Here is a 27803-nt window from a genome sequence, read left to right on the forward strand (position 1 = left end):
TGAAAATATAACATGTTTATATATTGTTAAATAATTATCACTGATTTGATCTTGCTTTTCAAAGAAAAAGTTCCTTTATAAAGCAAATTATTTGCTGTAAATAATATTTTCTGTGAAAGAAACCTCAAAATCAAAATGTAGGCATTTGAAGCTGTGGTGAATAATCTGTCAGCAGGGAAACCATGACAGCCTAGAAGAGAGAATTAATACAATTACACTAGTAAAAACTATTACATATATAGTGTGGGTTTAGTTTGTTAAATTAATAACCAAAACAAATCAATTGGATATAGAATGGGCCATGACTAATTCAGCCCATAATTTTCATTGGTACCAAAATCCAACTCAATGTTTGCAGACAGCATTGGAAGTATCAGTAAATTGATAATAAAGTAGAACATATATGCAGTGTCCCTTTATATCAATATTAGTAAGTCAATGCATAAAAACATTGCTGAACAAAACCAAGTTGCATCTAGTCCAGTATCACATTTTCCCAAAAGGCTAACTAGATATCCATGAGAACGTTACAGATAAGACAAGAAAATAAAAGCTTTTCCTAATACAGCTTGCTGGCAAATGGAGTTCAAAGGTCTGCCATTTGTAATCTTGCAGGTAGCATACAACATCATTGTAGCCAATGATAGCCTTATCAGCAAAGAATTTGTCTAACTCTGTAGAATGAGTTAATGAACATCACCTGCTTTTGCGGTGATAGATTTGCTTATCTTAAAAAATATATTTGACAGCAGGGAACAAGAATCTAGAAAAAAGCAATACTGTGTAGAGAAAGCTACAATTAACCCCATAACAACTCTGGGTCACATAACAAAGGGAGAAGGGACATGGACCTTATAATGGAAGAGTCAGTGATGAGATTTTTAAGAGATTTTTTTAAAAAATATTGTCAGCTCATGTTATTGATGCTACCAACTTGGCCTTAACTTAGGGGTGCTGCTGCCTTCTAAATAACCCTAAACGAAGTTCTTCCCTCCATGTTGACTATCATGAATTTGTAAGAGGTAATTTGTTCAAACTTAGCCAATTATCCATTGATCAACAAGTGTGTCTAATACATAATAATGAGACTACATCCATCAAAACTTCCTTGCCTTGTCTTGTTCTTATTTTTAATACTCAGTCCTGCCTCTCCCTCTCATCCATATTCGTCAAACAAGTGTTGGAAAAGCCCATTTGTGTCCTTTTTGCTATTAAGCATAAACACCTGAAGATGATTTAGTCAAGGCTAAAATAATTATTAATACTGCAGGCCTCAATTTAATATATAAATTGGATAGTTGGTATGATTCCAAGTATCAAAAAGAAAAATAGAGTGCAGGTGGTACTTGACTTACCACAATTGATCCCAAAATTTCTTTTACTAAATGAGGCATTTGTTAAGTGAATTTTACCCCATTTCACAACTTTTGTTGCCACAGTTATTAAGTGAATCTCTGCAATTGTTAAGTTAGTAAATGGTTGTTAGGTAAATCTTTCTGCTTGTCAGAAAGTTGCAAAAGGTGATTATATGATCCAGGACACAGCAACTGTCATAAATATGAGTCAGTTGCCAAGCATCTAATTTTGATCACATGACCATGGCAATGCTGCCATGGTTGTAAGTGTGAAAAATGATCATAAGTCACTTTTCTCCAGTGGCTGTTGTAACTTCAAACAATCACTAAATGAACTGTTGTAAGTCAAGGATTGCCTATAAAGCTCCATCACCTAAAGAACAGAATTGCTCGCATCTAAGTGATTACAATGTCCATACCATAATAGTCCATTTCCTGTTTTCAGCTTCTTGAAAAACCAGTGACTTTGGAGAATAAAATACTTCATCGTTAACTTCTTCTGGCTTTCTGGGTAAGCAGTGTAAGAAAGTCCAATCAGAAGCAGCCTCTTGCGCAGTCTAAATATTCAGAAGAACTACATATATTTGAATCTCATTAGTAAGTAATGTTGCAATAAAAGGAAAAACAACTTTGTTTTTATTTATGTATTAAATGTAGAAACTGTGCATCTCACTAAGAAAGCAACTCTGGACAGTGTTGTCTGTAATTTATAATCTCTCTCTCTCTCCCATCAGTGGCATGGGCAGCATATTATATATTGTGGTGTGTGTGTATGTGTGTATATATATCACCAATAATGCAACTTTTATATCAAGATATCTCTTAAAAGTTGACAGTTGGAAAGATGTACGACTTACCATATTTATTAAAAGTGGAAATTATTGATAACTATAGCATGATTGTGATAATGTAAATAAGGCTGCACAATGCTTCAAATTTAAAGGTAAAAACTTGTTTCCTTGTGTTAGTACCTGAAAGCTGCATCTTTCTCCAGGATTGTACAGTTGCTCTTTCTAGCTACAGAACTAACCTATAAAAAGGTGGGTTTGGTTTAAGGCAGTGGTGGGATTCAGCCAGTTCTCACCAGTTTGGGAGAATCGGTTGTTAACTTTCTGAGCAGTTTGGTGAACTGGTTGTTGGAAGAAATCATTAGGGCAGAGAACTGGTTGTTAAATTATTTGAATCCCACCACTGGTTTAAGGAATTATAAAAAACTATTGCATTCTTTCCTTTAAGCATTATAAACTACTTTTTTGCCTGTGCATATTTGAAGTGCTGCATAACACTATACTGTAAGCTTTAAATTAAATATAAATTATCTGGTATTTTTGTTTTTCAGTTATCGTAAATTCCTTATTCTGTGCAATTGAATTGCATGTGAAACAGTGGTTGATAGTAAATGTTGCAGACAAAACACAAATATCCTCTTCTACTTCACACTCAACTTTTACAAAGCCAAAAGAACATATAAAAATGCTTTAAGAATCTGTGTGTATGTCTGTGGGCATGTGATACAGTACATGAATAAACACTATACAGTATAACAAAAAGGATTAATGGAGAGAGAGAGAGAGAGAGAGAGATGCATACCCACCTGGAATATCATTGTTATAACCTGGCAGCTATTAAATGGTAGCAATAAAAATGGTTCAGCTGTTTTAAAACACATATTATTATGTCATGTTCCATATTGGATGGTCAGAAACCATGGAAGATAGGTGGACCTGAAATAGTCAGGCCCTGTGCCATGAAATGCTTTCAATATGATAACTAACACCTGGAATTGGGCCTGGAAACTTAAACGCAACCAGTGTAGCTCATGCAGTAGTGTTATATGTGTAAACCAAGACATGCCCATCACTACCCACATTGTTGCATTCTGGACAAGATGTAGATTCTAATTGATCTTTAAGGGTACTCCCATGTAAAGCACCTACCAAGAGTCCAATCGTGAGATGATTAAAGCATAAGTGACCATCTCAAGGGATTACTTATCCAGGAATGGGTGCAACTAGCTCCCCAGATGTGCAAAGATATTCTTGGCCGAAGCTGGCACTGCTTTTGAGCATGAGCTGAGGATCTAAGACTACTATCAGATTGCTCACCCATCTCAAACAAGTAAATGCAACTGCATCTAAAATTAAAATTGGAGGTCCCAGATCTAATTTTAATGTATAGAAACCTATTGCCTGGGTTTTTTTTAATTGCAGTAAGTGTATTAGCAAGGTTTAATCAGAAGATTTTACAAATAGACAGAAAAATTTAGAGAAAATAAAATAAACACTGACTGCACAGCTGTTAATAAGAAAATATCACACAGCTTGGTACAAGCAATCCAAAATCTACAAATAATGTCTAATAAACAGAGCATGTTTATACTCATTAAAAATCTCATTAACATGAGAGTTGATAGAAGTAAAATGAGCTTTAGTTTTATACATAAAATATACATTTTACTTATATTTCACATAATACTAATTTAGTTTTTAGTTTAGAAAATTGCTAATATTTTATGTTAGGATCTTCATGCATTTAGAACTAATGTACTGTAGATTTCCCACAGCCCCTGCCCCCCACCCTTTTACAGTGGAATCTATTCCTCCATCCACATGCATTCCATGTATTTAATAATCCATGATTTATTGCACTCTACTAAGGGAGATGGAAAATTACACCACATTGTAAAGAACAGATATCTCTTACTTTTTGCCATATCCATATGATATAGATACAGGATATCAAGTATATAAAGAAATTTTATGTTTAAAAAAAAAGGTTCTGTCTTCGTAGAACTTAGTTTCTAATCTGTATAAATTCTAACTCATATGAATCTAAACATTATAAGTGCAATAAATATATAATTTACTGCCCACAACACATGGTCTAATTATTAATTATTCCATACTGTCAATAATAAGATTGGATTCAAATTGGACAGCAAAACTTCCCAGGGGGCATCTTCAAACTAGATTAGATTAATTTTTAGTCTCTTCTTCCCCTTAATAGGAACTGGTCATTCTTGTGGCATTGTGCAATTTCTTCAAAATAACTGAAAGTTTTAATCAAAATAGATATCTTCTTTAATTTTTCCCAAATAAGTTAGCAAATCCTTAGTGGTATTTTTGAAGCTAATTTTTAAGAATCAATAAACCACAGAATGAAAGAAAAACATATTTACCTGCATTGTTATTTGATAACCTTGGAAAGCCTTTAGTCTCTTTTGTTTCTCTTCTTCTTGCCCCATACTTATCCATGTGTCTGTTATCAAAACACTGGCCCCCTTAGCAGCTTCCAGTGGGTTAGTTGTCAGAAGCAATTTGGTGCCATACTGATCAGATAAAGGAAAAGAGATATGCTAAGTTAACTTGCTGTAGACTAGAAGTCACATTTTAAAATGTAGTGCTCATACCTTTATAGAATATTCTTCAGCTATTTTGATTACTGTGGGATCTGGCTCAAAACCCTATCAAATGAGAAGAAACATATTACAATATATTCTAATATTGATAAAACTTGATTTAACATTCTGAAAATGAGCTAATCTCTCTACCTAACAGGGTAAAAGGAAATGCTGAAATGTATGTTATGTCACAATTTAACTTATACCAAATAAAAGTTTGTTCCCTGATAAGTGTCTATCAGGAAATAAAATGATTCTCTAGTTTTCATTATAGTTGCCTAGGTGATTGGTAGGTACTGAACACATTTAACTTGGGCTTTCTACATATACAATAAGTGGCATGTCTTAAAATACACTGCTCAAAAAAATAAAGGGAACACTTAAACAACATAATGTAACTCCAAGTCAATCATACTTCTGTGAAATCAAACTGTCCACTTAGGTAGCAACACTGATTGACAATCAATTTCACATGCTGTTGTGCAAATGGAATAGACAACAGGTGGAAAGCAGAGGCAGTTAGGAAGACATCCCCAATAAAGGAGTGGTTCTGCAGGTGGTGATCACAGACCACTTCTCAGTTCCTGTGCTTTCTGGCTGATGGTTTGGTCACTTTTGAATGCTGGTGGTGCTTTCACTCTAGTGGTAGCATGGGACGGAGTCTACAATCCACACAACTGGCTCAGGTAGTGCAGCTCATCCAGGATAGCACATCAATGCGAGCTGTGGCAAGAAGGTTTGCTGTGTCTGTCAGTGTAGTGTCCAGAGCATGGAGGCACTACCAGGAGACAGGCCAGTACATCAGGAGATGTGGAGGAGGCCGTAGGAGGGCAACAACCCAGCATCAGGACCGCTACCTCTGCTTTTGTGCAAGGAGGGACAGCAGGAGCACTGCCAGAGCCCTGCAAAATGACCTCCAGTGGGCCACAAATGTGCATGTGGCTGCTCAAACGGTCAGAAACAGACTCCATGAGGGTGGTATGAGGGCCTGACATCCACAGATGGGGGTTGTGCTTACAGCCCAACACCGTGCAGGAAGTTTGGCATTTGCCAGAGAACACCAAGATCATCAAATTCACCACTGGTGCCCTGTGCTCTTCACAGATGAAAGCAGGTTCACACTGAGCACATGTGACAGACGTGACAGGGTCTGGAGACACTGTGGAGAATGTTCTGCTGCCTGAAACATCCTCCAGCATGACTGGTTTGGCAGTGGGTCAGTAATGGTGTGGGTGGCATTTCTTTAGGGGCCCGCACAGCCCTCCATGTGCTCGCCAGAGGTAGCCTGACTGTCATTAGGTACCGAGATGAGATCCTCAGACCCCTTGTGAGACCATATGTTGGTACGGTTGGCCCTGGGTTCCTCCTAATGCAAGACAATACTAGACCTCATGTGGCTGGAGTGTGTCAGCAGTTCCTGCAAGACGAAGGTGTTGATGCTATGGACTGGCCCGCCCATTCCCCAGACCTGAATCCAATTGAGCACATCTGGGACATCATGTCTCGCTCCATCCACCAACACCATGTTGCACCATAGCTGTCCAGGTGTGGGAGGAGAACCCTCAGAAGACCATCTGCCACCTTATCAGGAGCATGCCCAGGCATTATAAGGAGGTCATACAGGCATGTGGAGGCCACACACACTACTGAGCCTCATTTTGACTTGTTTTAAGGACATTACATCAAAGTTGGATCAGCCTGTAGTGTTTTTTTCCACTTTAATTTTGAGTGTAACTCCAAATCCAGACCTCCATGGGTTGCTAAATTTGATTTCCATTGATAATTTTTGTGTGATTGTGTTGCCAGCACATTCAACTATGTAATGAACAAAGTATTTAATAAGAATATTTCATTCATTCAGATCTAGGATGTCTTATTTTTGTGTTCCCTTTATTTTTTGAGCAGTGTATAATACTTTCCACCCTCCTTCAAGGACTGTCATGTTCACTTGGTAAGTTGTTACTATTATATAATGCCAATAATCTTTCTTTTCAAGTACAATGATAAAGATGGGGCTGTTTTGGTTATGGTTTGAACTGAAATATGGATAGAGCTTAAAAAATCATTCTATTTTTTAATCAAATGGTTGAACTTTTTGCTGTATAGAATCATTTCTAGACATCTATATGGTAGTCTTTGCTTACTGACTTATCATTCAGCAGGACCCCCTGTCAATTAGAAATTGGAAAGACACTGGATAAGTGGTATTTAGTACTGGTCCTCAAAATCCCAGCCATTGGAGCACCCCAGTCATATGATTACAGTTCAGATGCTTGGCAGCCACCTCATGTTTACAATGATTGCAGCAATGTTCCACAGTCACATGACCACTACTTGCAGGCTTTGTTGCCAGTTTCCACAAACCAAGTTAATAAGGAAATGAGCAGGGAAAGTTGCAAGTCGGTCTGGTAAGTTCTCCCCCCCACCCCGGCTGCATTCCTGCATCTCAGCATGCTTTTTTGGGCCTCCCTGCATTTGCACACATGCTTGCATGCATCCCATGCCCTTCTTTCCTGACCTCCCTGTGCTCACTTGCACACTGTGCCCTCCTTGTGCTCTCAAAAGGGAATAAGGTGAAATATTTGGTAGCAAATATTTGCAAGTCATATTTGCAAAATGTGGACAAGTTATAATATGCTATCTTTTAAATTATTTCTGGTTCATCAGTTCCTCATAGTTAAACTCCATGACTAGACATAGTAGGCAAAAAAATGAGTTACCTCTTCTGAACATCTCATTCTATGTTTAAAATCTTTTAAACATTGAAGCATCACAAACTGACTTCTGTTTATAACAGTAAAATTCACTTACCTTTGGAGTAGCAACATGAAGATTCATCCCAAATTTAGCAGCACTCAATAGAATAGAGTTTAGAACATTGTTTCCATCACCTATCCAACTGAGGGTCAATCCATTCAAAGACCTATAATGTTCCTACCCACCCCCCACAAATTAATAAAAAAGGGGGATAAGGAAAGAGAGAAAGAATATAGAAATTGGAATAATTTGAGATAAGGAGCAAGAAGAAAAAAGTTAATATACATAATATAGCAATAGTACTGTCAGCCCTGAAGCTAGCAATAGTACTGTCGACCCTAACTGGCCATTTTCTCCTTTTAGTTTTCGTCTAAGGGGATTTCTCTTCACATTGCTTCAGAATTGACACAGCCTGGAGCTAAGGGGCCAGGGAGGGAGGTGTAGAGATAACTGAGGTGTTGTAGCCTAAATAAAATTATTTCCCCTGGGAATCAAGGATGTTTGTGCAGGTGTTCAAAAGATGGAGACTGAGGTCACCTATCAACTGATTGCTGATTGGACCATGTGACTGGAGATTCTAGGGGGAAATGACAAAGTTTTACTTTTAATTGGGTGTAATACCAGCGGGAACTTAAGACCAGTTTTCCACCAAATCTGTGTCCATTTGATATGTCCCAATAAAATGTTCTTTGAGGAATATGCCTGCTTCAGAGCTCTTATTGAAGGGGATGTATTACTTGAAACATTGACATTAACCGGCTCTCAAAAGTCTAAGGCTCCAAACTGGAGTTGCTGTCTGGGGTCCTGAGCTCTGGCAGCTTACCTGGTCTACCCAGGCAGCGGAAAAGACTCAGGGAAGATGGAGGAAGAAACTGGAGAAATAATGAATACTGGTGGAGCCTGTATCCCAGAGTAATAATAAAGATACCTTACTGGAATCTGTGTGCTTCTTGCTTCCTTGGTTTGTGTTCAAGAATTTGACAGCTGGAGGCACTGCTAATCATCAAAACTATGGCCCTCCTTAAATTCAGGCAAGGGTTTCTTGATGGAAATTACAGTATACTTTGGAGCTCTCCAGGGTGCTACCTATTTGGTTACCTTAGAGAGCAGAATTCTTCATCAGATAATGAAGGTTTTCTGCCTTGAGGTTGTCTTACAGAAACCTGAATATAAACTTATTTCACATTGTCTTGCTATTCTAGCCAAGAACCAAATTGATGTCTGTTGCATAATACTCAAATATGGTACTAATATTTACTATGACTGGAATCAATGTCTGGAAGAAAATACCAGTTGGTGTGTGTGTATGTGTATTACCATATACAATACATTTCTCTAAATATGATATTAATATTTCTATGACCACTTTGTAAAATATGTCAGCATTATTGCCCATATACAATACACGGAAGTAATGTATTAACAGCAGATTGCTGGGAGATTGAATCTGAAATATGAATTGAATCAGTGATTTCTTAACTATGAGGTCCTTGTGCACTGATGATATTACCTAGTTCATAATGAAATGTCTGTAACAAAACAACTCAGTTCAGAGAGCAGTAAGGACCCCCACAGTTCAATCCTGAGCTACAAATATTTTCTTCTATTGATTCCTTAACTTCAGTTCAAATCTTAACTCTCTAAGCTATATATATATATATATCTTAGAATATATATATTCTATATATATATAGAAGCCTGATGATGGCAGATGAGATTCTGCTGAAACGTTGCTACAACTTTAAAAGCACAACTATAATGACGTGGGAAAATACCCAAACAAATATATATATATATATTTATTTATTTATTTTCTTAAGTTTTTGCGGGTACTTACATGTATGGCCATTCAGCTTTGTTTGGGTATTTTCCCACGTCATTGTAGTTGTGCTTTTAAAGTTGTAGCAACATTTCGGCAGAATCTCATCTGCCATCATCAGGCTTCTGTATAGTGTTCATCTGTGAGTCAGACTTTTACAGTGGTTTCAGATTTAAATTTGGGGCAGCCTTTTGCTGTGCCACAATGGTTTTTTCTTTATCCTGATTGGTTGGGAGTCTTGGTCTGTGTTTATTGGTCTTGGAGTTTGCTGTGTTCTGCTTGATTGGTGTTTCTAATATCTTCTGTCTGTTTTTTGGCTCTTTTTGTATCTTGATTGGCTGGCAACATTGTCTTACTTTATTGGAGGCCTTTAGTGCAGCTTGGCTCCAGGTAAATGGACGGCTATCATTAGTTAGGAAGCTAGGTTTCATCTGGGTGCCTGGTTGGGGTGTGTTTGAGCTGGAGGTATCAGGAGGGATCTGTTTGTGCCCAGGTGTTTGCCTGGCTTGTGGTGTGGAGATTTTTTTGTTTGTGAGTGCAGACTTCCAAATGATTGACAGTCTGGTGGAATCATCTCTTCTATTCAAGCTTTCTGGTCTTTTTTCAATCTCTATGGCTTCTCTGATGATTCTGTGGCTGGGGTTTTCTATAGTGGCTAGGGTTTTGGTGCCATTGAAGTTGATGTATGACCTGTGGCTTCCATGTGTTGGACTAGTGAGGAAGTGTGTTCCAGCTTTTTGACTGTATTTTTGTGTTAATCCAGGCGGGTACTTATTCTTCTATTGGTCTGTCCAATGTATGTGGCTGGGCATGATGCACAGGGGACTTCGTATATGCCTTGGTTTTCCAGGTCAATTTTATCTTTGGGGTTTCTAAGGATGGCTGCTATTTTTCTGTCTGTTTTGAAGGAAGTCTTGATGTGATGTCTGTGTAGTATCTTACTAATTTTGTCTGTAGTACCTCTTATGTAGGGCAGGACAGCTGTTCCAGGTCTGTTCATCTTCTGGGTCTCTATTATGTCTCAGTGTGTTTTTGTGGATCAAGCCAGTGATTTTGCTTTTGTGGAAGCCGTTGGCTGTCAGTACTTTAGTCAGGGTGCATAGTTCAGTCTTAAAGTGTGTCTTGTCTGCCAGGCGTTTGGTTCTAGTAATTAGTGTTTTTTGATTGAGTTCTTATGTTCTTCAATGCGTGCACTTATTCTTCTGTTAGTTTGTCCAATGTATGTGGTGGGGCAGGCAGTGCAAGGGATTTCGTATACTCCTTGGTTTTCTAACTCGATTTCGTCTTTAGGGTTTCTTAGGATGGTGGATATTTTTCTGTTTGTGCAGAATGCTGTTTTAATGTTGTGTTTTTGGAGGATCTTGCTGATTTTGTCTGTAGTGCCTTTTATATATGGGAGGAGGGCTTTGCTGTTCTCTTGTTCTCTTTCTTGGATTTTGGTTGGGGTTTCAAAAAAGAAGAACTGACCTCTTCCCTGGTCCAACACCTCAAAGCCACAGGACATGAGATTGACTTTAAAAATACCAGAACTATCACCTAAACCGAACACTTCAACAGCAGAATAATCAGAGAAGCCATAGAGATAGAAAAATGCCCACACAGCATGAACAAACGAGATGACACCTCCCGCCTACCAGCCATTTGGAAACCCGCCCTCATGAACAGATGAGTACCTAACATGAAGAATGACACCAGACCCACACCCATGAGGGCTACACAAGATGCCACCACCACACTTCCACGTAGAAAGCAGACCCACACCCACACAGAAGATGAGACACGACCATGGACCAGAAGCCGCACTGCAGCTGCATCATTACCCACTTCAAACCCCTCCAAGCCATATATGAAGATAACTGACACCCACCATGAAGATGCGGCACAACCACATCCGAAGACACAAGCCTGAAGATGATGAATGAGACTTCATCGAAACGTTGCCTAGATATTTCCAATCTTACGTGGGAGAAAACCCGAATAACCCAAGATCCACATACAAATACCTCGAGAACCTCAGAAAATTATATATATATATATATATATATATATATATATATATATTTGTTTTCTGAGGTTCTCATGTATTTATATGTAGATCTTTGGTTGTTCGGGTTTTCTCCAGCGTGAAGTAATATCTAGGCAACATTCGATGAAGTCTCATTCATCATCTTCAGGCCTCTGTCTCCAGCTCTGTGCCTCTCAGAGTAAATTTACTCTGAGAGGCACAGAGCTGGAGACAGAGGCCTGAAGATGATGAATGAGACTTCATCGAAAGCGTTGCCTAGATACTTGAATCTTACGCGGGAGAAAACCGAACAACCAAAGATCTACATATATATATATATATATATATATATATATATATATATATATATATATATATATATATATATCAGCTTTGTATATATATATATATGTGTGTATGTATGTATGTGTGTATGTGTATATATATATTCTTAAACTCAAATATTCTGAACTTTTTAGTACAAACCGCTAAAGCTATACTTTAAATCAAAGAATAGAAAGCTATTACCTGAAGTGTAAGATAATCAGCTAAAATCTGAATAGGATGATCAAAATCAGACAACCCATTTATCACTGGAATTACGGCTTCTTCTGCCAATGTGATTAGGTCACAATGTTTATATACTCTGGCCAGGATTGCATCTGTCATGGTTGACAGTACCCTATAGAAAACAAAATATAAAGCTTTTGCAATGTATCAATGCAATAATTATCTTTCCCAATTTTTCTCCTACCTGAATAATTTTAATCATTTTATACACTTTAAAATATGTAGCACTACATGTCTATGTGCTAGTTATGTTGCAGGGGATGCATGCAGATATACAATATCAATGTAATATGGAAAAGCAGGCAAATGGCTCAGTTCACACATAATATTAACTTGTTATTTTGTCATTATTGAATAAAGTTAAATTGGTTGACTTCAACCATAAAATATATTGTAATTGCTGAATTTCTATATCATATTTATTCAAAATAAACAATAACATTCTTTAGAGAGGGGTGTATGAACTTAACTATTGAAACTAAAATATATATAATTTTAAAATATGCAAAAAAGTCTTTAGATCCTTAAACTCCAATTATATATGTACCTACACACATAAACACACACACAGTTTAGGAACATGGAGGATCTAAATAATATTTAATTCTAGGTTACATAACTTGATGGATTTGGTCTGTGAAGAACACCTTAGGACAGTGATATTTTTTATAAATGCAGAAGATTGTCTACATAAGTTTTGGCTTTATTAATATTACATTGTGATGCTATTTAAAAAATTTCCTGGAGACTGTCCTGGAGAAGTTTTGTTTTTGATACTAAACTACATTGTTACTGGATTTTTTAGTTCCGATCTTATCAAAATAAATAAAAAAACTTAAAATCTTCATTAAAAGATTTTTCTTATCGACAACCTTCATCATTCAATATCATGTGTTTCTGAGTAAAAGTTGTGACTTTGTTTCACACAATAATCTCCACCTGCTTCAAAATAAGTAGACATGATTTTTCAGACACAGAATTCTACAAAAAGGTGCAATATCCACACAGGTAAATTTATTCCTTGGGTTGTTGTTTTTTTGGCTGTTAAGACTTTTTATACAGCATTATGAACAATATTGGCAATACAGCAACCTCTATCCTACCTTCCACCTTGTCCATATTTTAGGAAGAATGCCATTTCTTACTTATAATGTGTCAAATGTACAGTTTTAATATTGTTACCATGTTTCTCCAACAATACGCCCCCCCATAGGAAGACCCAGCATGTTTTCTAGGCATAAAATGAAATTCAGCCCCTTCCCCCAAATTTAGGCCTAGTTTAAAACATGTGAAATTTGGGGGGAAGGCGGGGGGAACTTGCCATTAGGAGTGCCCCGTGGGCAGCTACGCCTCGCCATCAGCTGCTCCTAACAGCCGATCATGGCAGAGTGTGGAGGGCTCCCTACCCCCGCCAAGCGCCTTTGCTGCAGACTTGGGTCAGCAGGTGGGCGGCATTGGCGTGGATGTCCACTGGCAGCATTTCAGCCACTTCTCAAGCCTCCATAGCTTCCACGGATCCCACCAGTGCTTGCGCCTCTCTCGCCAGTGCCATCTCCAACAACAGCATCTGAGTCGCTCCCGCTTTTTCCCCATCCCTGTAACAACAGGAAAAAATCTCTGCTGCTGCTACCCTTGGTGCTCCAGCCTCAGGCTCTGCAAGTTTCCAAAAGTCCCGGTGTGCAGCCCGTTCCTGCATTCCAAGTGTGCCCAGGCCAAGCTGCAGCTGTCCCTCTCTCACCAGCATGTCTCCAACAACAGCGGCAGCAGCACCAGGAACTGTGGAAATTACGGAGGTGGCTCCCTCACCCAAGAAGTGGCTGAAACGCTTCCACGGTTCCCGGCGCTGCTGCCGCTGTTGTTGGAGATGGTGCTGGCGAGAGAGGGACAGCTGCAGCTCGGCCTGGGCGCACTTGGAATGCAGGAGCGGGCTGCGCACTTGGACTTTTGGAAACTTGCAGAGCTCGAGACTGGAGCACCAAGGGTAGCAGCAGCAGAGATGCTCGCTCGGCTCTTCTCATGCCCACCCAGCCGCTCAGGATTAAACCAAAATGCAGCGTGCAGTGCTCCCAGGTACCTCGAAATCTTTTTTTTCCCTGTTGATACGGGGATGAGGGAAAAGCGGGAGCAACTCAGATGCTGTTGTTGGAGACAGCACTGGCGAGAGAGGCACCAGCACCGGTGGGAACCATGGAAGCTACGGAGGCCTGAGAAGCAGCTGAAATGCTGCCGGTGGACAGCCCCGCCACCCACCTGCTGACCCAGGTCTGCAGCAAAGGTGCTTGGCAGGGGTAGGGAGCCCACTATGCTCCATCATGATTGGCCATTGGGAGTGGCTGGGAGTGAGGCATAGCTGCCCGCAGGGTGTCCTAGCTGAGGGTGCGCAGGGGGGGAATTAATTCACCCCTGAAAAGACGTCCTAGCCATTTTTTCGGGGCTCAAAAAAAAAAAAAAAGACCTGGCCTTATTATATGAGAAACACGGTAGATTCAAGCCAGTCAAATGCTCTTGAAGCATCAGGGTTTTTTCCTTCAATTTTTGGGGGTGAAAAAACATCTGATCTTTGAATAAAACTCATTGAATTTTAATATTTACATTACCTAAAAATGCAAAGAAAATAAAGAATGACTACAAACCGTGCTGTGTCAGAGATGCTTTCATTGATACCCAGATGTATATCTTGTAATGTAAGGAAACATGGATGTCCTCCAAGAAGTTCAAATCCTAAAATAAATAAATGATCAAACAGACAAATAATAGCATTTGCTATGCACTTAGATAGTCCAGCAATGTCTACACTACAGAAATTCTTCTATACAATGAGTCTGTTCTGCTTGAAAGATGTAGTAACAAGCACAATTACTGTCCAAAGACTGCAGAGATTCTCCAAAAAAATTAAACAAATCTATGGAAACAAAATCCAATTCCCATGTGGAATTTCAGTAGCAACAAAACTTTGCTTTTTAAAAGAAGCAATCCATAAAAGTATAACTATGCACAAACTCTAGCATTGTGCAGTAATCCAGATTTAAAGAAAAAAGTGTGATTTAGAATTCATATCGGAATGTACATAGCACCACCTTCAATAGAATGCACTTTCTGCAGTGAAAATACATATTTGCTTGTTACATACAAATGGGAGATGGAAATTGTGGAACAATATAATCAGTTCCCTAAAGATTGCTCAATTCTGATTAGAATGTGGACTTTCCTAATCAGAGGTGGTATTCAGCAGGTTCTGACCAGTTCTGGAGAACTGGTAGTGGAAATTTTGAGTAGTTTGGAGAACTGGCAAATATCACCTCCGACTGGAGAGTTTACAGTATCCTTCCCCTGCCACGCCCACCAAGCCACACCCACAGAACTGGTAGTAAAAAAAATTGAATCCCATCACTGTTCCTAATCTTATGTCATGATCCTGACTCTATTCATTTTCCTCCTTCTGTTCCCTTGACAATAGTATACTGAAGTGTGTGTTCTTTAAGAAGGTGTCAAGATTTGCTTTAATCCCACCATAAGATGGCAGCACAGCCATTGCCATATGTCCTACAAACCAGTGAAAGTAAGAGATAAATTTATTAGTAGTAGTAGTGCTCAACATGTGATAGCCATGTGTTTATTATAATTCCTAAAATACTTCCAATAATAAGGGTGCAGAGAATAAGAAGACATTCTATGTAAATCAATGCTTCAAACAGACTTCGTGATTCTTGGTATCTATTAATTCTATTTTGTAAAATAAAAAAACTTGTTCTTTTTCTAGGGAAACAGGATAACATAGACATTCTAAATCTTTTGTTAAATACCATTTTTTTTCTCCTCAAAAATACATTCTTCTGAAATATATTGCCAGAGTTCCCTTAACTGATGTTCTCTAGGTCTAACTAGACTACAGTGCTTATGATTTCCATGCTATTTGGTAGTGATGGTAGCTGAACTCCAAGAATGTTTTGGAAGAAACTAGCATAGAACTACAAAAACCCAACAGCCACTTCAATACTTATGACCATTTATTTAATGGCTGCAGGGGTGCCTCAACTTCCTCCATCTATGGCCTTTTGGGTCTCTGCACTCTGTGGCCCCTGCTGCTCCAGTTAATGTTCACCAGTCTTCTTGCTCCCATTGCTTACTAAGAATTCCTGCCCTGCCAGCTACGTGAGCTTTTCTTCCCCAGGTTGCACATGGCAGTTTCTTAGTAAGACCTGGGGAAGAAGGTCTCATGTGGCCAGCAGCTGTTTCACAAATTGCCAGTGCAAGCACACCTTATGAGCAGTAGGAGCAAGAAGATGGTGAAGATCAGCTGTGGTGGAGGAGCACAGGGAGGCAAGGGCGGTTGTGGCTGGGACTAGGCTGGGGCTTCCCAGTGTGGCTGCAGCCTCACATAACATCTGCTTCTGGACCAGGGCTGGAGCAACTGAGGCTTCCAAGTGTGGTTTTGGCTTTGTGCTGTGTGTCAGGGGCTTCTTGCAGCCCCAAAGCCTTGGCATTTGTTAGGAATGTAAGTCACCTAACAGTTATTTGGGTTGGAAATATATAAACTAGGATAGTCATTTTAATACTATGTCTTTAAGAACATGCTAAAACTGTAATTGGGTGTGGTTCCGCAAATGGCCATAAGATGGAGCCAGAAACCTGGATTGTTTAGTCTCAGGAATGTGTGATTAGTCTCAGTGAGTCTCTATTTCTTCTGTTGGAGAGAGTTGCCATTCCTCCTACTGACTGTTACTAATCGTTGATGTAAGTCTGTTACTGAACTGTTTTTGATACTGGACTTTGATATTTGGATTATCCCTGAACTGAACACTGACTGATTTACCTGACTTGGACTGCTTATCTTGGACTGTGCTTAAACGCTTATTGGAAGTAAAAACCTACATTAACTGTACAGTGTATCTGTGTACTGTGTGTGTGTTATTCTTCACTTCTCTCACTACATCTCCCTGTATGCGCTCATTCTCCTAATGGGCAATTACATCAACAGCATTCCAAGAAACCCCTGAGCTGCAGAATGTTTATACAGCTCCAGAGCTTTTCAGGGTGACCCAAAAAACAGAGATGGGGGGGGGGGAATAGGTGGGGAGAATTGAAGGGAAGCCAGTTCCTTACCTTGGAACAACCAAGGTTTGGGGCTAGGAGTAACCAATTTCAAATGACTTGATTTGGGATGGGGTCTCAGCTAACAAACAATGTGTCATGCCCCTGGTGGAGACTGACTCTGAGGGAGAGGAGGAACAGCTAAAAGGGAGTGGAAGTGTGGCTCCGGAGGTTGTGGAGGAGGCTGGGGAAGGGTAGAGATCTACTGGGCAGTCAGAGGAGGACCCAGGACCCAAGCATGGAAATATCTCTAGTTTATTGTTTCTCTCTGAGTTTGGTGTCCTTCGCAGTATGTGTCCTGATATCTATGGATGTCTTCCAGCCCTTATCTTTCCTGGTTTGTCTTGTTTTTTACTCTTTGTAATTTAAACAGCATTTCCTCCTTCTTTGCTTGTGTGGGAGTTTTTTTATCTTCAGTCAAGGATATTGGGAGCTTGGAAGCAAAGTGAAGGAATAAAAGGGCTTCACCTTTTTGGGGGACTGTGTTTATTTTGTATCCCACCCTGGGTCATCACATTTTGTTTCCAGACACTCCCTCAATTTGCTTCTGTTTTTCATGGGGTGACCATGGATCAGCTCAGAGCAGACAATGCCCAGTTAAGCCCGCAAGTGCCTCTTTTGACTGTGCAGGTTGCTCAGATGCAAGCTGTCTGGCCACACCTCAAATGCCTGTTAGCGGTGCCAGATAAATTTGATGGATCACTGGCCCAATTTCCAGCATTTTGGGGGCAATGCCAGCTTTTTTTTTTAAACAAGTTTTATTAATTTTAAAAAAACAATACAGAAACAAACAAAATGTAGAACAATAACATAGGGCATCTTTTCTAAAAACAAAAACAAATAAAGCATCTTATTTAAAGACAGGATAATTCCAAATTATCACATTTCCATACCAACACAGTTTAATATGTATATTCATCTTATCTGTTCAACTTCATATCTTTTCCCAACTTCTTTTAATTTCTCCCTTTCCTTCTATTCAATTATATTTCTTTTGCCTTAAATTGTATATATTCATTATATCCATCTGTCTTATTTAAAATTTCTTTGTTCTCTTCCAACTTAGAGGTTTGGCTATGGCAGTGGATAACTTTTTTTTAAAAAAGAAATAGGCACATATTCCATCCGGTCCAATAGATAGGGATGGTTTTAGATTGCGTAGTGCTTTTTCAGCATTGTCTTCTGTAAAATCGATATGTATTAGATCACTGTAGTTATCTGTGGTTTGGCTAGGAAATGCTGGGCATGATCCATTGCTGTTTACAAATACTGAGCCAAAAAATGTGTTAAAGATGTTGGCTTTAATGGTGTCGTCGTTGCAGTCTTTACCATTAGGTCCTATCAGGGGTGGGATGGACCTTGAATCTTTTAGTTTGTTGTTTACAAAATTGTAAAAAGCATTGGTGGAATTGGTGGAATTGGTGCTTAGAAGGTTTTCCTCTTGTTTAATTTGATAATTGGTGCATTTGGTCTTCATTTGGTGGCATAAATTTTTGTATCGGCTTTTGAAATTGGCAACGTGACCAGATTCTCCATTTTATTTCCCTCCTTTCTCTTTTCTTCCTCAACTAAGATTATCTGTCCATTAAAGATGGCTTCTTCTTCTCCATCCCAGCTTCCTTGTTGTTGTATTTCTTGGTAGGTAGAAATCACCATTTCTAAACGATGAAAAATAGATCCAGAAGAGCCCTTGCCTTCTTGTTCCTCTTCTTTTAGCTTTTTGAAATTCCATTTGTAATTCTTCAACTGATAATGCCATTTTTTCCCTTTAAAAACAACCCAAATGTTTTTAGTCTTTCAAGAAATAGTTCCCAAAAATCCCAGAGTTACAAAGCAATCCAAATCAGAACAAATTATTTCATTTAGCACTTTTTTCTTTTTATATTTTTTCTTCTTGGGGTAGAATTCAGTTACACAGTTCCAAAGTAAATTTTTAGAAGTCTAATTGCCACTTATTTCTGATCTTATAAACTCCAAGCAGTCTCCTTCAATACAATCTTAAAATAAGTTCTTTACCTCTTCCCTCCCACCTATAGCAAAATTCCAATATTCAGAAATCTTTTATCCCCTTGGCTTTAAATTTCAGGTTTAGTTACCTTCTGTGCCCAAGCAGATTTTTCCAATTTCCATCAGCTATTTCCATGGGGAGGGAGAGTGAGAAAAAATAACTTTCCCTTTTAAATCTTCTTCCGCTGCTTTCACAGTCTCCTTGGGAAACAATGTGTCATTCAAACAATTAAATTTCCAGGGTGTTTCAAACTTCCTTGCTGTCCCGGTTCAGCCAAAAAACTTTCACTTTCTCCAACTTCCTCCTGCACAATCTTACCTGGCTGCAGGCTTCTTTGTGGCACCATTACTGACCGCCGTTCCACCACCTTGGGAAAAAGGAGTTTTGCCAGCTGAGGAGGAGGTTTGCGATACCCCCAAGCCCCTGTCCGGATCTCCTCTCTCTTCAGCTGCCTCTACGGGGCAACCATATTCTCCAGATCCAAATGGATCGGAGGCACTTCGGTGGTGAGCGCAGCAGGGACCATGCATGATCACGGATTCCTGCCCCGCCGAAGCCTTGCAAACCGGAAATCCAGCTTTATATGAGCCTTCGGCCAGAGGACTTCCCCACTGACTGGGATAAGGTGTGGTTTTTGATTAGTTTGTTGTCAGGCCCTGCAGCACATTGGGTGACGCCTCTGTTGACCCAGCCCAACAAGTTGTTGGACAATTATGCTGAGTTTTGCCGTCAGTTCAAGGACATGTTTGAGAACCCTGTTTGGGCCCAAACAGCAAACAGGTAATTGAGAGAATTGAAGCAGGGACATGGCTCGCTCACGGATTATATTGATAGCTTTCAGGTGGTTGCCCAGGACTTACAATGGAATGAAGCAGCACTAATAGACCAGTTCCAGGAGGTTTTGTCATCGGAGCTCCTGGACGAGTTGACGTGCACTGAATGCCCTCGCACCCTGCAGGAGCTCATGCATCTGTGTCTTTATATCAATGCTAGGCTTCAGCAACGACAGGTGCGACAATGGATGGAGACTGCATCCATTCCCAGCAAGATGGCGCCCCTGGTGGAAGTGCCTCTGGATGAGCCCATGCAGTTGGGAGCTGCTTGCCCTCGCCTGATCCAAGTGGGAAAGGATACGCGTCATCATGATGGTTTATGCCTCTATTGTGGCAATCGAGGCCATTTTGCGGCCAAGTGTCCTGCTAAGACACCTAAAGCAGTGAAATCAGCAGTGGTGGGAAACAAGCATTGCCTGGCCTACGGGGGTCTCTATGTCGGGTTCCAATGTCCTCAGGCCTGCTATCTTCACCATCTTCATCATCTTCACCATCCTTGTCATCTTCAACATCTTCAACATCCTCACCATCTCCACCCCGTCATCCTTGGTGAAGCATCTTGTGCTGACCGCTTAGTGTGTTTGTGCCTGGTCAGAGAGTGGTAGAAATCCAGACCCTGGTGGACTCAGGGGCCACAGCCAATTTCATGGACGCTCATTTTGTTGAGCAGTGGTCAATTCCCCAGCAGCAGGTGTCCCTGCCAGTATTGATGGAAACGATTGATGGTTGGCCCCTTCGTTTGGGACCTGTAATTGCTGCAACTAAACCCCTGCACATGCGTATTGGACAGCATGTGGAAGAAGCTGTGTTCTATGTTGCCGCAGTATCTCATTTTCCGCTGGTGCTGGGTTTGGAGTGATTACAGGCCCATGATCTGTAGCTCGTCTGGTCATCTGGAACTATGCAGTTTCTTGGCAAGAAGTGTGCCACTCATTGCTTGCACTCCTGTGCAGGGAGTGTGGCTACACCCATGGACTTGGATCTACCTGTGGAGTTGGTGGACTTTGCTGATGTGTTTGGAGAGAAGGAAGTGGATCAGTTGCCTCTGCATCAGTCGTATAACTCTCCAGTTGACTTGTTGCCTGATGTGAAATTGCCGGTGGGTGAGATATACTCCCTGTTGGAACCGGAGCTGGCTGCGTTGTGGGACTTTATTGAAAAGAACCTCCGGAAAGGGTTTATCCAGCCTTCTACCTCCCCATTGGCTGCACTGGTGCTTTTAGTTAAAAAGAAATTGGGTGAGTTATGCCTCATCCCTGAACTGATTGAGCAGCTTCGGCAAGCTAAAATCTTTACAAAGTTGGACTTGAGTGGGGCCTACAACCTGGTTTGCATTCATGCAGGTGACGAATGGAAGATGGCTTTCTGAACAAGGTATGGTCATTTTGAGTATACTGTGATGCCTTTTGGATTAACCAGTGCTCCAGCTGTGTTCATATATTTCATGCACAACATCTTCCGTGATTTATTGGATCAGTTCATTCACCTGGGTCGATGCCACTGATGTTCATGCTCCTTGTTTGGTCCACCACTTCCATGCTCGGTTTCCTCAAAGTCCCCATCTGCCTGGTTTCGGGGGAGGGGGGGCCCTGTGGGGGGGATAGTGTCTGGTGGAGACTGACTCTGATGCAGAGGAGGAACAGCCAAAAGGGAGTGGAAGTGTGGCTCCAGAGGTTATGGAGGAAGCTGGGAAAGGGCAGAGGCCGGCTGAGCAGTCAGAGGAGGACCCAAGCCTATCCCCTCTCAATCCTAAGGCATGCAGGGAGGAGAGGATAAGGAAGAGATGTGGTCTACTGGGGAGGAGAGAACCTTGATCCTCTTCATGGACTGCAGCTGTGACAACTGGATAAGAGGACAGACATGTGTATGGGCAAGTGCTGGAAACAAAGTGTAGAAATATCTCTAATTTATTGTTCTTCTCTGAGTTTGGCATTCTTCCCATTGTGTGTTCTGATATCTGTGGATGTCTTCCAGCCCTTATCGTGCCTGGTTTGTGTTGTTTTTTATTCTTTATAATTTAAATGGCATTTCCTCCTTCTTGTAACTGCTTGTGTGGGAGTTTTTTGTCTCCAGTCAAGATATTTGGAGCTTGGAAGCAAAATGAAGGAATAAAAGGAGCTTCACCTGTTTTTTGTGACTGTATTTATTTTTGTATCCCACCCTGGGTCATCGCACAATGGAATTTGTTCAACAACAGCAACAAGGAATGTTGGGATTGTCAGTGGTAAGCAATGCAGTGATGTGATCTCTCACTTTATGACCACATTGCTTAGCGATGGAAATTCCAGTCCCAATTTTGGTCATAAGATAAAGACTACCAGTATCTGTATACTATATTTTATTATTGGTATCACAGTCACAATATTATGTGCAGATTTAGATAGTTGAATAATCTTTGTATGTCCCTTAAACATTAGGATGGTTATGTTAAATATACTGTAAGTATTTTGTAATTACTTTGGTTAAATTCTGAGTGGTTTGAAAGAATCCCTTCTGTTACAAATTCTGTTTTACTTGTAATGGTAACAAATCATAACTCTAAAAAACTAATTGTGAGAGAAATAATGACAATCCGTATTTTTAAACAATATTGGTCTTTCCTTAAAACTCTAAATACAGTATATTGTAATGTCAGCAGTTAAATGTTATGCAGGCCACAAAAGAAAATGTATGTATAGCCATAATATTTTAGTTTATATTTACCTGTTTCTGTAGATAATCTAGTTCTTGTGCTTCTTTTCTCAAAAATCATGGCTAAAGATTTGCCTTGTAATAAAGGTAAATACTGAAATACAAGAAAGAAAAAGGTGGTATATATCACACACTGAAATGTACAATAATTATTTTGAATCAAATTAGCTTATAGCGTTTTGCTGTTGAATTGTTTTAAGATGAAGGATGGGATTTTTTCTTTTTTAAACGATACAACTATTCCTTTTCAGTAGGAAAGAATTTTCTGATCCTGCCTGAAGAAAACTGGGAGTTGTGGTTCCAAACTAACTGGAGGATTGAGACTACCCTCCTTCATTTAAGGGCATAATATAATGCAAAGCAGAAACAAAATGTTACATATTTTACTTTCAAATAAAATTTCAATAAGTGATATTTATTCCCAAGGACTTTAGCTTAAATATATTAGCCATAACATACTAAATACACATTATGATGAGAGTGTTATTTTGACAATCTAAAGTATTTTTAAAACGTGGCTAATTTTTGAAGTACAATGAATATCTATAGTTACAGAATCATACAAGAATCCATATGGGAAGAAAAGCATAAAGAAATGAGAGCAAAAGTATTCATATTACCTCTTTTTTGTATTTGATTCTGTTTTTCAAATCTGATGCTACCCAAAGCAAATATTTGATTTCTTCGGGTGTATAGTTTTGTAGGGTTAAGAGGTCTTGACCTTTTAACTTAGTGGAAGTTTCAATGGGTTGCCTGTGTCTAGAACTATTGGAGGGGTGGGGGAGACAAAAATATTTATAATTAAGAACTTGCTTTTCACAATTAATCAGTATTAAGTGATCATTTATGTTCCCTGTGATTGATTATTCATTTCTCTATAGTCCCAAACAGGATTATGTAAATGTGCATGATCACATTCATTCTTCAGTTCCTTTTACTTGTGCTCCAAGTGCTCTTTACCTGCTTAATTTCCTCAAGAGATAAAGGAGACTTCTGAGATCTGTGAGAACAAAAGGCCACTCAGAGCCAACCTCATCTAGCACCCTCCTCATCTCTGAGTTCCAGGAGTTGGCAAAGTGCACAGAGGAAATTCCCACAAAATCACTGAGGAACTCCTCCAGCAATCTGTACTCTGTGGAATACACAGACAGACAGACAGACAGACAGACAGATCTTCTTCGTGGAACAAGAGTGCCATTAGCACATACATAGCAGCCAGATTCTACCTCAAGATTCAACACAATTATGGGAACCAGAGGTGGTATTCAGCAGATTCTGACCAGTTCTGTAGAACCGGGAGCAGAAATTTTGAGTAGTTCGGAGAACCAGCAAATACCACCTCTGACTAGAGATTTTACAGTATCCTTCCCCTGCCATGCCCACCAAGCCACGCCCACAGAACCGGTAGTAAAAGTTTGAATCCCACCACTGATGGGAAGTGTAGCTCAAACTATCTGAAGGTCGCTAGATAAAGGAAGGCTTTTCTGGATTATCATGGTTGAGGGGAATGGCAGAACAGAATAGGAAGAAGTAGACAAACAGTTGAAGAGGAATGTAGAATTTTTCAGTCAAAACAAGACTTCAAAAAATTGCATTCTTTGGTTACAAATAGAACTAAAAATAGATCTCTTTTGAAACTTCACTTCAAAATAAGAGGATATGAATAAATAAATAATAATATCCAGAGGTTCCTGACATAACTATGCATTCATCAAGAACTCTAACCTTTATTTTCCCATAAGTAACCTCCAAATAGTTATTTAAAATTTGCTTTCTGCAGAATTCATATTTGGCTCAGAAACTACTCCATAAAATATATGGGAATGATATTTTTGCAAAACTGCAAGAAAGAAAAATGACTGGTATGTGGCATCAGCTGACTCCATATTTTGCACTTTTACATTAGATAATGAATTAAGATAATGGTATGGTGCACCAATAATGGGCACACTTAGTACAGGTAGTTCTTGACTTACAACCACAATTGAAACCAATTTTGTTGTTTTGCAAAGTGATCTCGACTATGTGTCTGAATGGTCATCCACTTGTCAACTTCAAATTTCAATTAATAAATGCTCTGTCTTACATATTGGTAAACAGAATCAGAATATCAAGTATAAGTTAGGTGGTATTGATCTAGCAGATGACCCTCACTTTGTTCAGAATTAGGTTAGTGGTGGTATTCAAAAACTTTTACTACCCTTTCTGTGGGTGTGGCTTGGTGTGCATGGCCATGTGACTGGATGGGTGTGGGAGCTTCTTAGCCACAGAGGAGCCTCGGGGGGGGGCGTTTTTGCTTCCCTAAGGCTTCTCTGGGGCTCAGGAAGGCAAAAAATGGAGGGGGGCTGAGCTCCTCCCTCCATTTTTTGCCTTCCTGGGCAAGGGGAATCCCGGCATAGCTGATCTTATCAACAGCTGATTATCGGGACGGAAAAAAAAGAAATACTTACCTTTGGCGAATGTCAGGCAGGTGGGCAGGGTGAGCGAGCATCAGGCGGGAGGGCAACCGGGTGAGGGGGCGTGGCCAGCCAGAACTTACTACCAGTTCGGTGACCCATGCCAAATTCTTGCTACCAGTTCACCCAACCCATTGCGAACCGGCTGAATACTACCACTCACCTAGATGTATTTATCTCTGATGATCTATGCTCCAGAGTTCATTGTAACAGCATTGCTAAAAAAGCACTAAGAGTTGTAAACTTAATTTTACAAAGTTTTTTTTTTCTGGAAACATTATATTGCTAACTAGAGCTTATAAAACTTATATCAGGCCAATTTTAGAGTACTGTTCAACTGTTTGGAATCCCTACTGATCCCTATCTGATATTAGTACAATTGAGTGGGTTCAGAAATATTTTACGAGAAAAGTTTTGCACTCTTCTGTACATAATAGAATCCCCTATGCTACTAAGCTAGAAATCCTTGGTTTGGATAATTTGGAACTGCATTGCTTACAGTCAGACTTAGGTATTGTATACAAAATTGTACATAGTAATGTTTTACCTGTAGGTAACTTTTTTGTTTTAATCACAATAATATATGTGCAATCAAGCATTTTAAACTCAATGTGAATCCTTCTAAACTCGACAGTAAAAAATATGATTTTTATAATCAAGTTGTCAAGGTCTGGAATTGTTTCAGCTACAAATTTTCACAGTTTTAGTCACAAATTGACTGTGGACCTCTCTTCCTATTTGAGAGGTCCATAGTGGGGGCATGCATAAGTGAACTGAAAACGTACCTACCATCCCTGTCATTATTTTTTTATATAATTTTTGTTTTTGTTTCTATTTGACAAATTACAATGAAATAAAATAAATAAACAATTGGGACCAGAATTTTGATTGATGACAAGAAAATTAAATGAGTCACACCCAATTTTACAACTTTTTTGCCACAATTGTTAATTGAATCACTGCAGTTATTAAATAAATCAGGCAGTTGTTAAGTGAATTGAGCTTCACACATTGATTTTACTTGTCAGAAGCCAGCTGGGAAGGTCACAAATGATGACCACGTGACCTCGGGACACTGCAACCTCAGAAATACATGTCAGTTGCCATGTGCCAGAATTTTGATCATATAACTGTAGGTTGTAATGCTGCAAGAGTTGTAAGTGTGAGGACCAGTTGTAATTTTTTCAGTGCTGCTGTAACTGTTCAGTTCCTAAATGAATTGTTTCAAGTTGAGGACTATCTGTGTAATGGTATGACTCTGCAAAAGAGAGTTAAGGTTGATAGCTACTGGTAATATTCATAACTTTCAGCAATTTGATCCACCTATTAATAGCCCACTAGCCATGCTGTCATGTAGAATAAAGGTTTTTTTTTCCTTCTGTCCAAATGTGTCTGATTCTTGCAGTTTTCATGGCAAGTTTTTTTTGCCATTGCCTCCTTCCTAAGACTGAAAGAAAATAACTGGCCCAAGGTCACCCAGCTGGCTTTGTGCCCAAGGCAAGACTAGAACTAACAGTCGGCAGAGCAGATAAGTAAAATACTTACTAGATGAGCTCTCTTTTAAAAGCAGATGTCCTCATCCTTTTTATTTTTATTTTTACCATATAGGTAGATAAATAAATAAATACAATTTACATGAAGCAATGCATAGTGGAGAACTGGCAAGACTGTTAATGAAGACAAAACAGTATTGCAGCCTTTATGAATGTGGGACTTCAGCTGTCAGAATCTTATGCAAAGATTTTCTTGGTCAAAGAAATATAGGATATGAAGTCCATATATCTAGAGACCACTCAAGCTGGTGCTATAGTTATTATTTTCCTCTCTCATATTCACAAGAGATCCAGAGAGATTGAAAACCAATGAATAACTGCAACACAATTTTTGACAATATAATTCAATTCTTTTGGTCATATTAGCATTATTCTAAGACTTAGTTAACATTAAATTTGCTGCCACCATGTTTCCTTTCACATTATATTGAGACAATTAAAGTAATTCATGACAAATAAATAAGTTGCTCTTATTATTTTTTCAAAGATTTGTTTCCCATCCCCACACTTATAAAAGAACTTTATATAATTTCTCAGCTACATCAGAGAGGAAAAGTGTCGAACCATTTGTAAATAATAGAATATGTCATTGATTTAAAGTACAAATGCAAATTATTTCTGGTACATACAATTATTACATACTCTAGAAACAGGGGACAAAGACTAATATATCATCAACATAGCTATTTTTCAATAAAATTGATTTGTTTTAGTTTGATAGTTTGATATATAAATTAACACTACTAAAAATGAAGATATGGGCTATCAATCTCATAAATTTTATAGCAGATATTAAAGAACAGTCTGTACGGCTCAAGATTCACCTGTGAGATATTTAAACACTTACCGAATACATTGTACCGAATGCTTGATTTTATGTATATTTGCTGTATTAAATAGGAATCTGAAATTAAACATATTTATTAAAGGATAATTTTTAGTTGTAGAAGAAAATGTTCTAACCAGAGCCAGATGAAATAGTGAATGCTCTGATTTTCAGTGAAGCAGCAATGATAAACAATCATGAGACTTTAGATCTTTACTATTTGTTAGATCTAAAAGCAAGGTATGTAACTTGTCACAAATACTATAGATAATGTGTTAATAGTTAGCTAAGTTGCAAAATTCATAGTTGCATCATTAGAAGACAAGATCAGCATGTGATAACAGTACTTATAGTCCATACCAGACTTTTCCCATATTGCTAAAGGTCAGATCATGTTCCTGGCGAAAAGGTGTCCCTCTGTACAGAGTTTTTTGCCTGA

At 39.2% G+C, this 27803-nt stretch overlaps 1 protein-coding gene across 2 annotated transcripts; it reads right to left on the minus strand.

Moving 5' to 3' along the window:
- On the minus strand, window positions 1-27531 carry OTC (ornithine transcarbamylase). 2 transcript variants are annotated; one of them, XM_026713613.2, is made up of 10 exons: window positions 27386-27531; window positions 23150-23294; window positions 22542-22623; window positions 14540-14627; window positions 11865-12018; window positions 7567-7689; window positions 4765-4818; window positions 4534-4683; window positions 1775-1912; window positions 1-190 (listed from the first exon to the last, which is right to left on the minus strand). In XM_026713613.2, the coding sequence occupies exons 1-10, from the start codon at window positions 27454-27456 to the stop codon at window positions 131-133; spliced, it is 1065 nt and encodes a 354-aa protein (XP_026569398.1). In that variant the 5' UTR covers window positions 27457-27531; the 3' UTR covers window positions 1-130. The 2 variants fall into 2 exon arrangements, with proteins under 2 accessions (XP_026569398.1, XP_087794029.1); XM_087937903.1 differs by lacking the exon at window positions 1-190 and having other exon boundaries at window positions 1794-1929.
- Between the last annotated feature and the right edge of the window lie 272 nt (window positions 27532-27803).

The sequence above is a fragment of the Pseudonaja textilis genome, chromosome 7, assembly GCF_049901715.1.
Source record: "Pseudonaja textilis isolate UNSWEBS1 chromosome 7, rPseTex1.2, whole genome shotgun sequence".
Classification (NCBI taxonomy): Eukaryota; Metazoa; Chordata; class Lepidosauria; order Squamata; family Elapidae; genus Pseudonaja; species Pseudonaja textilis.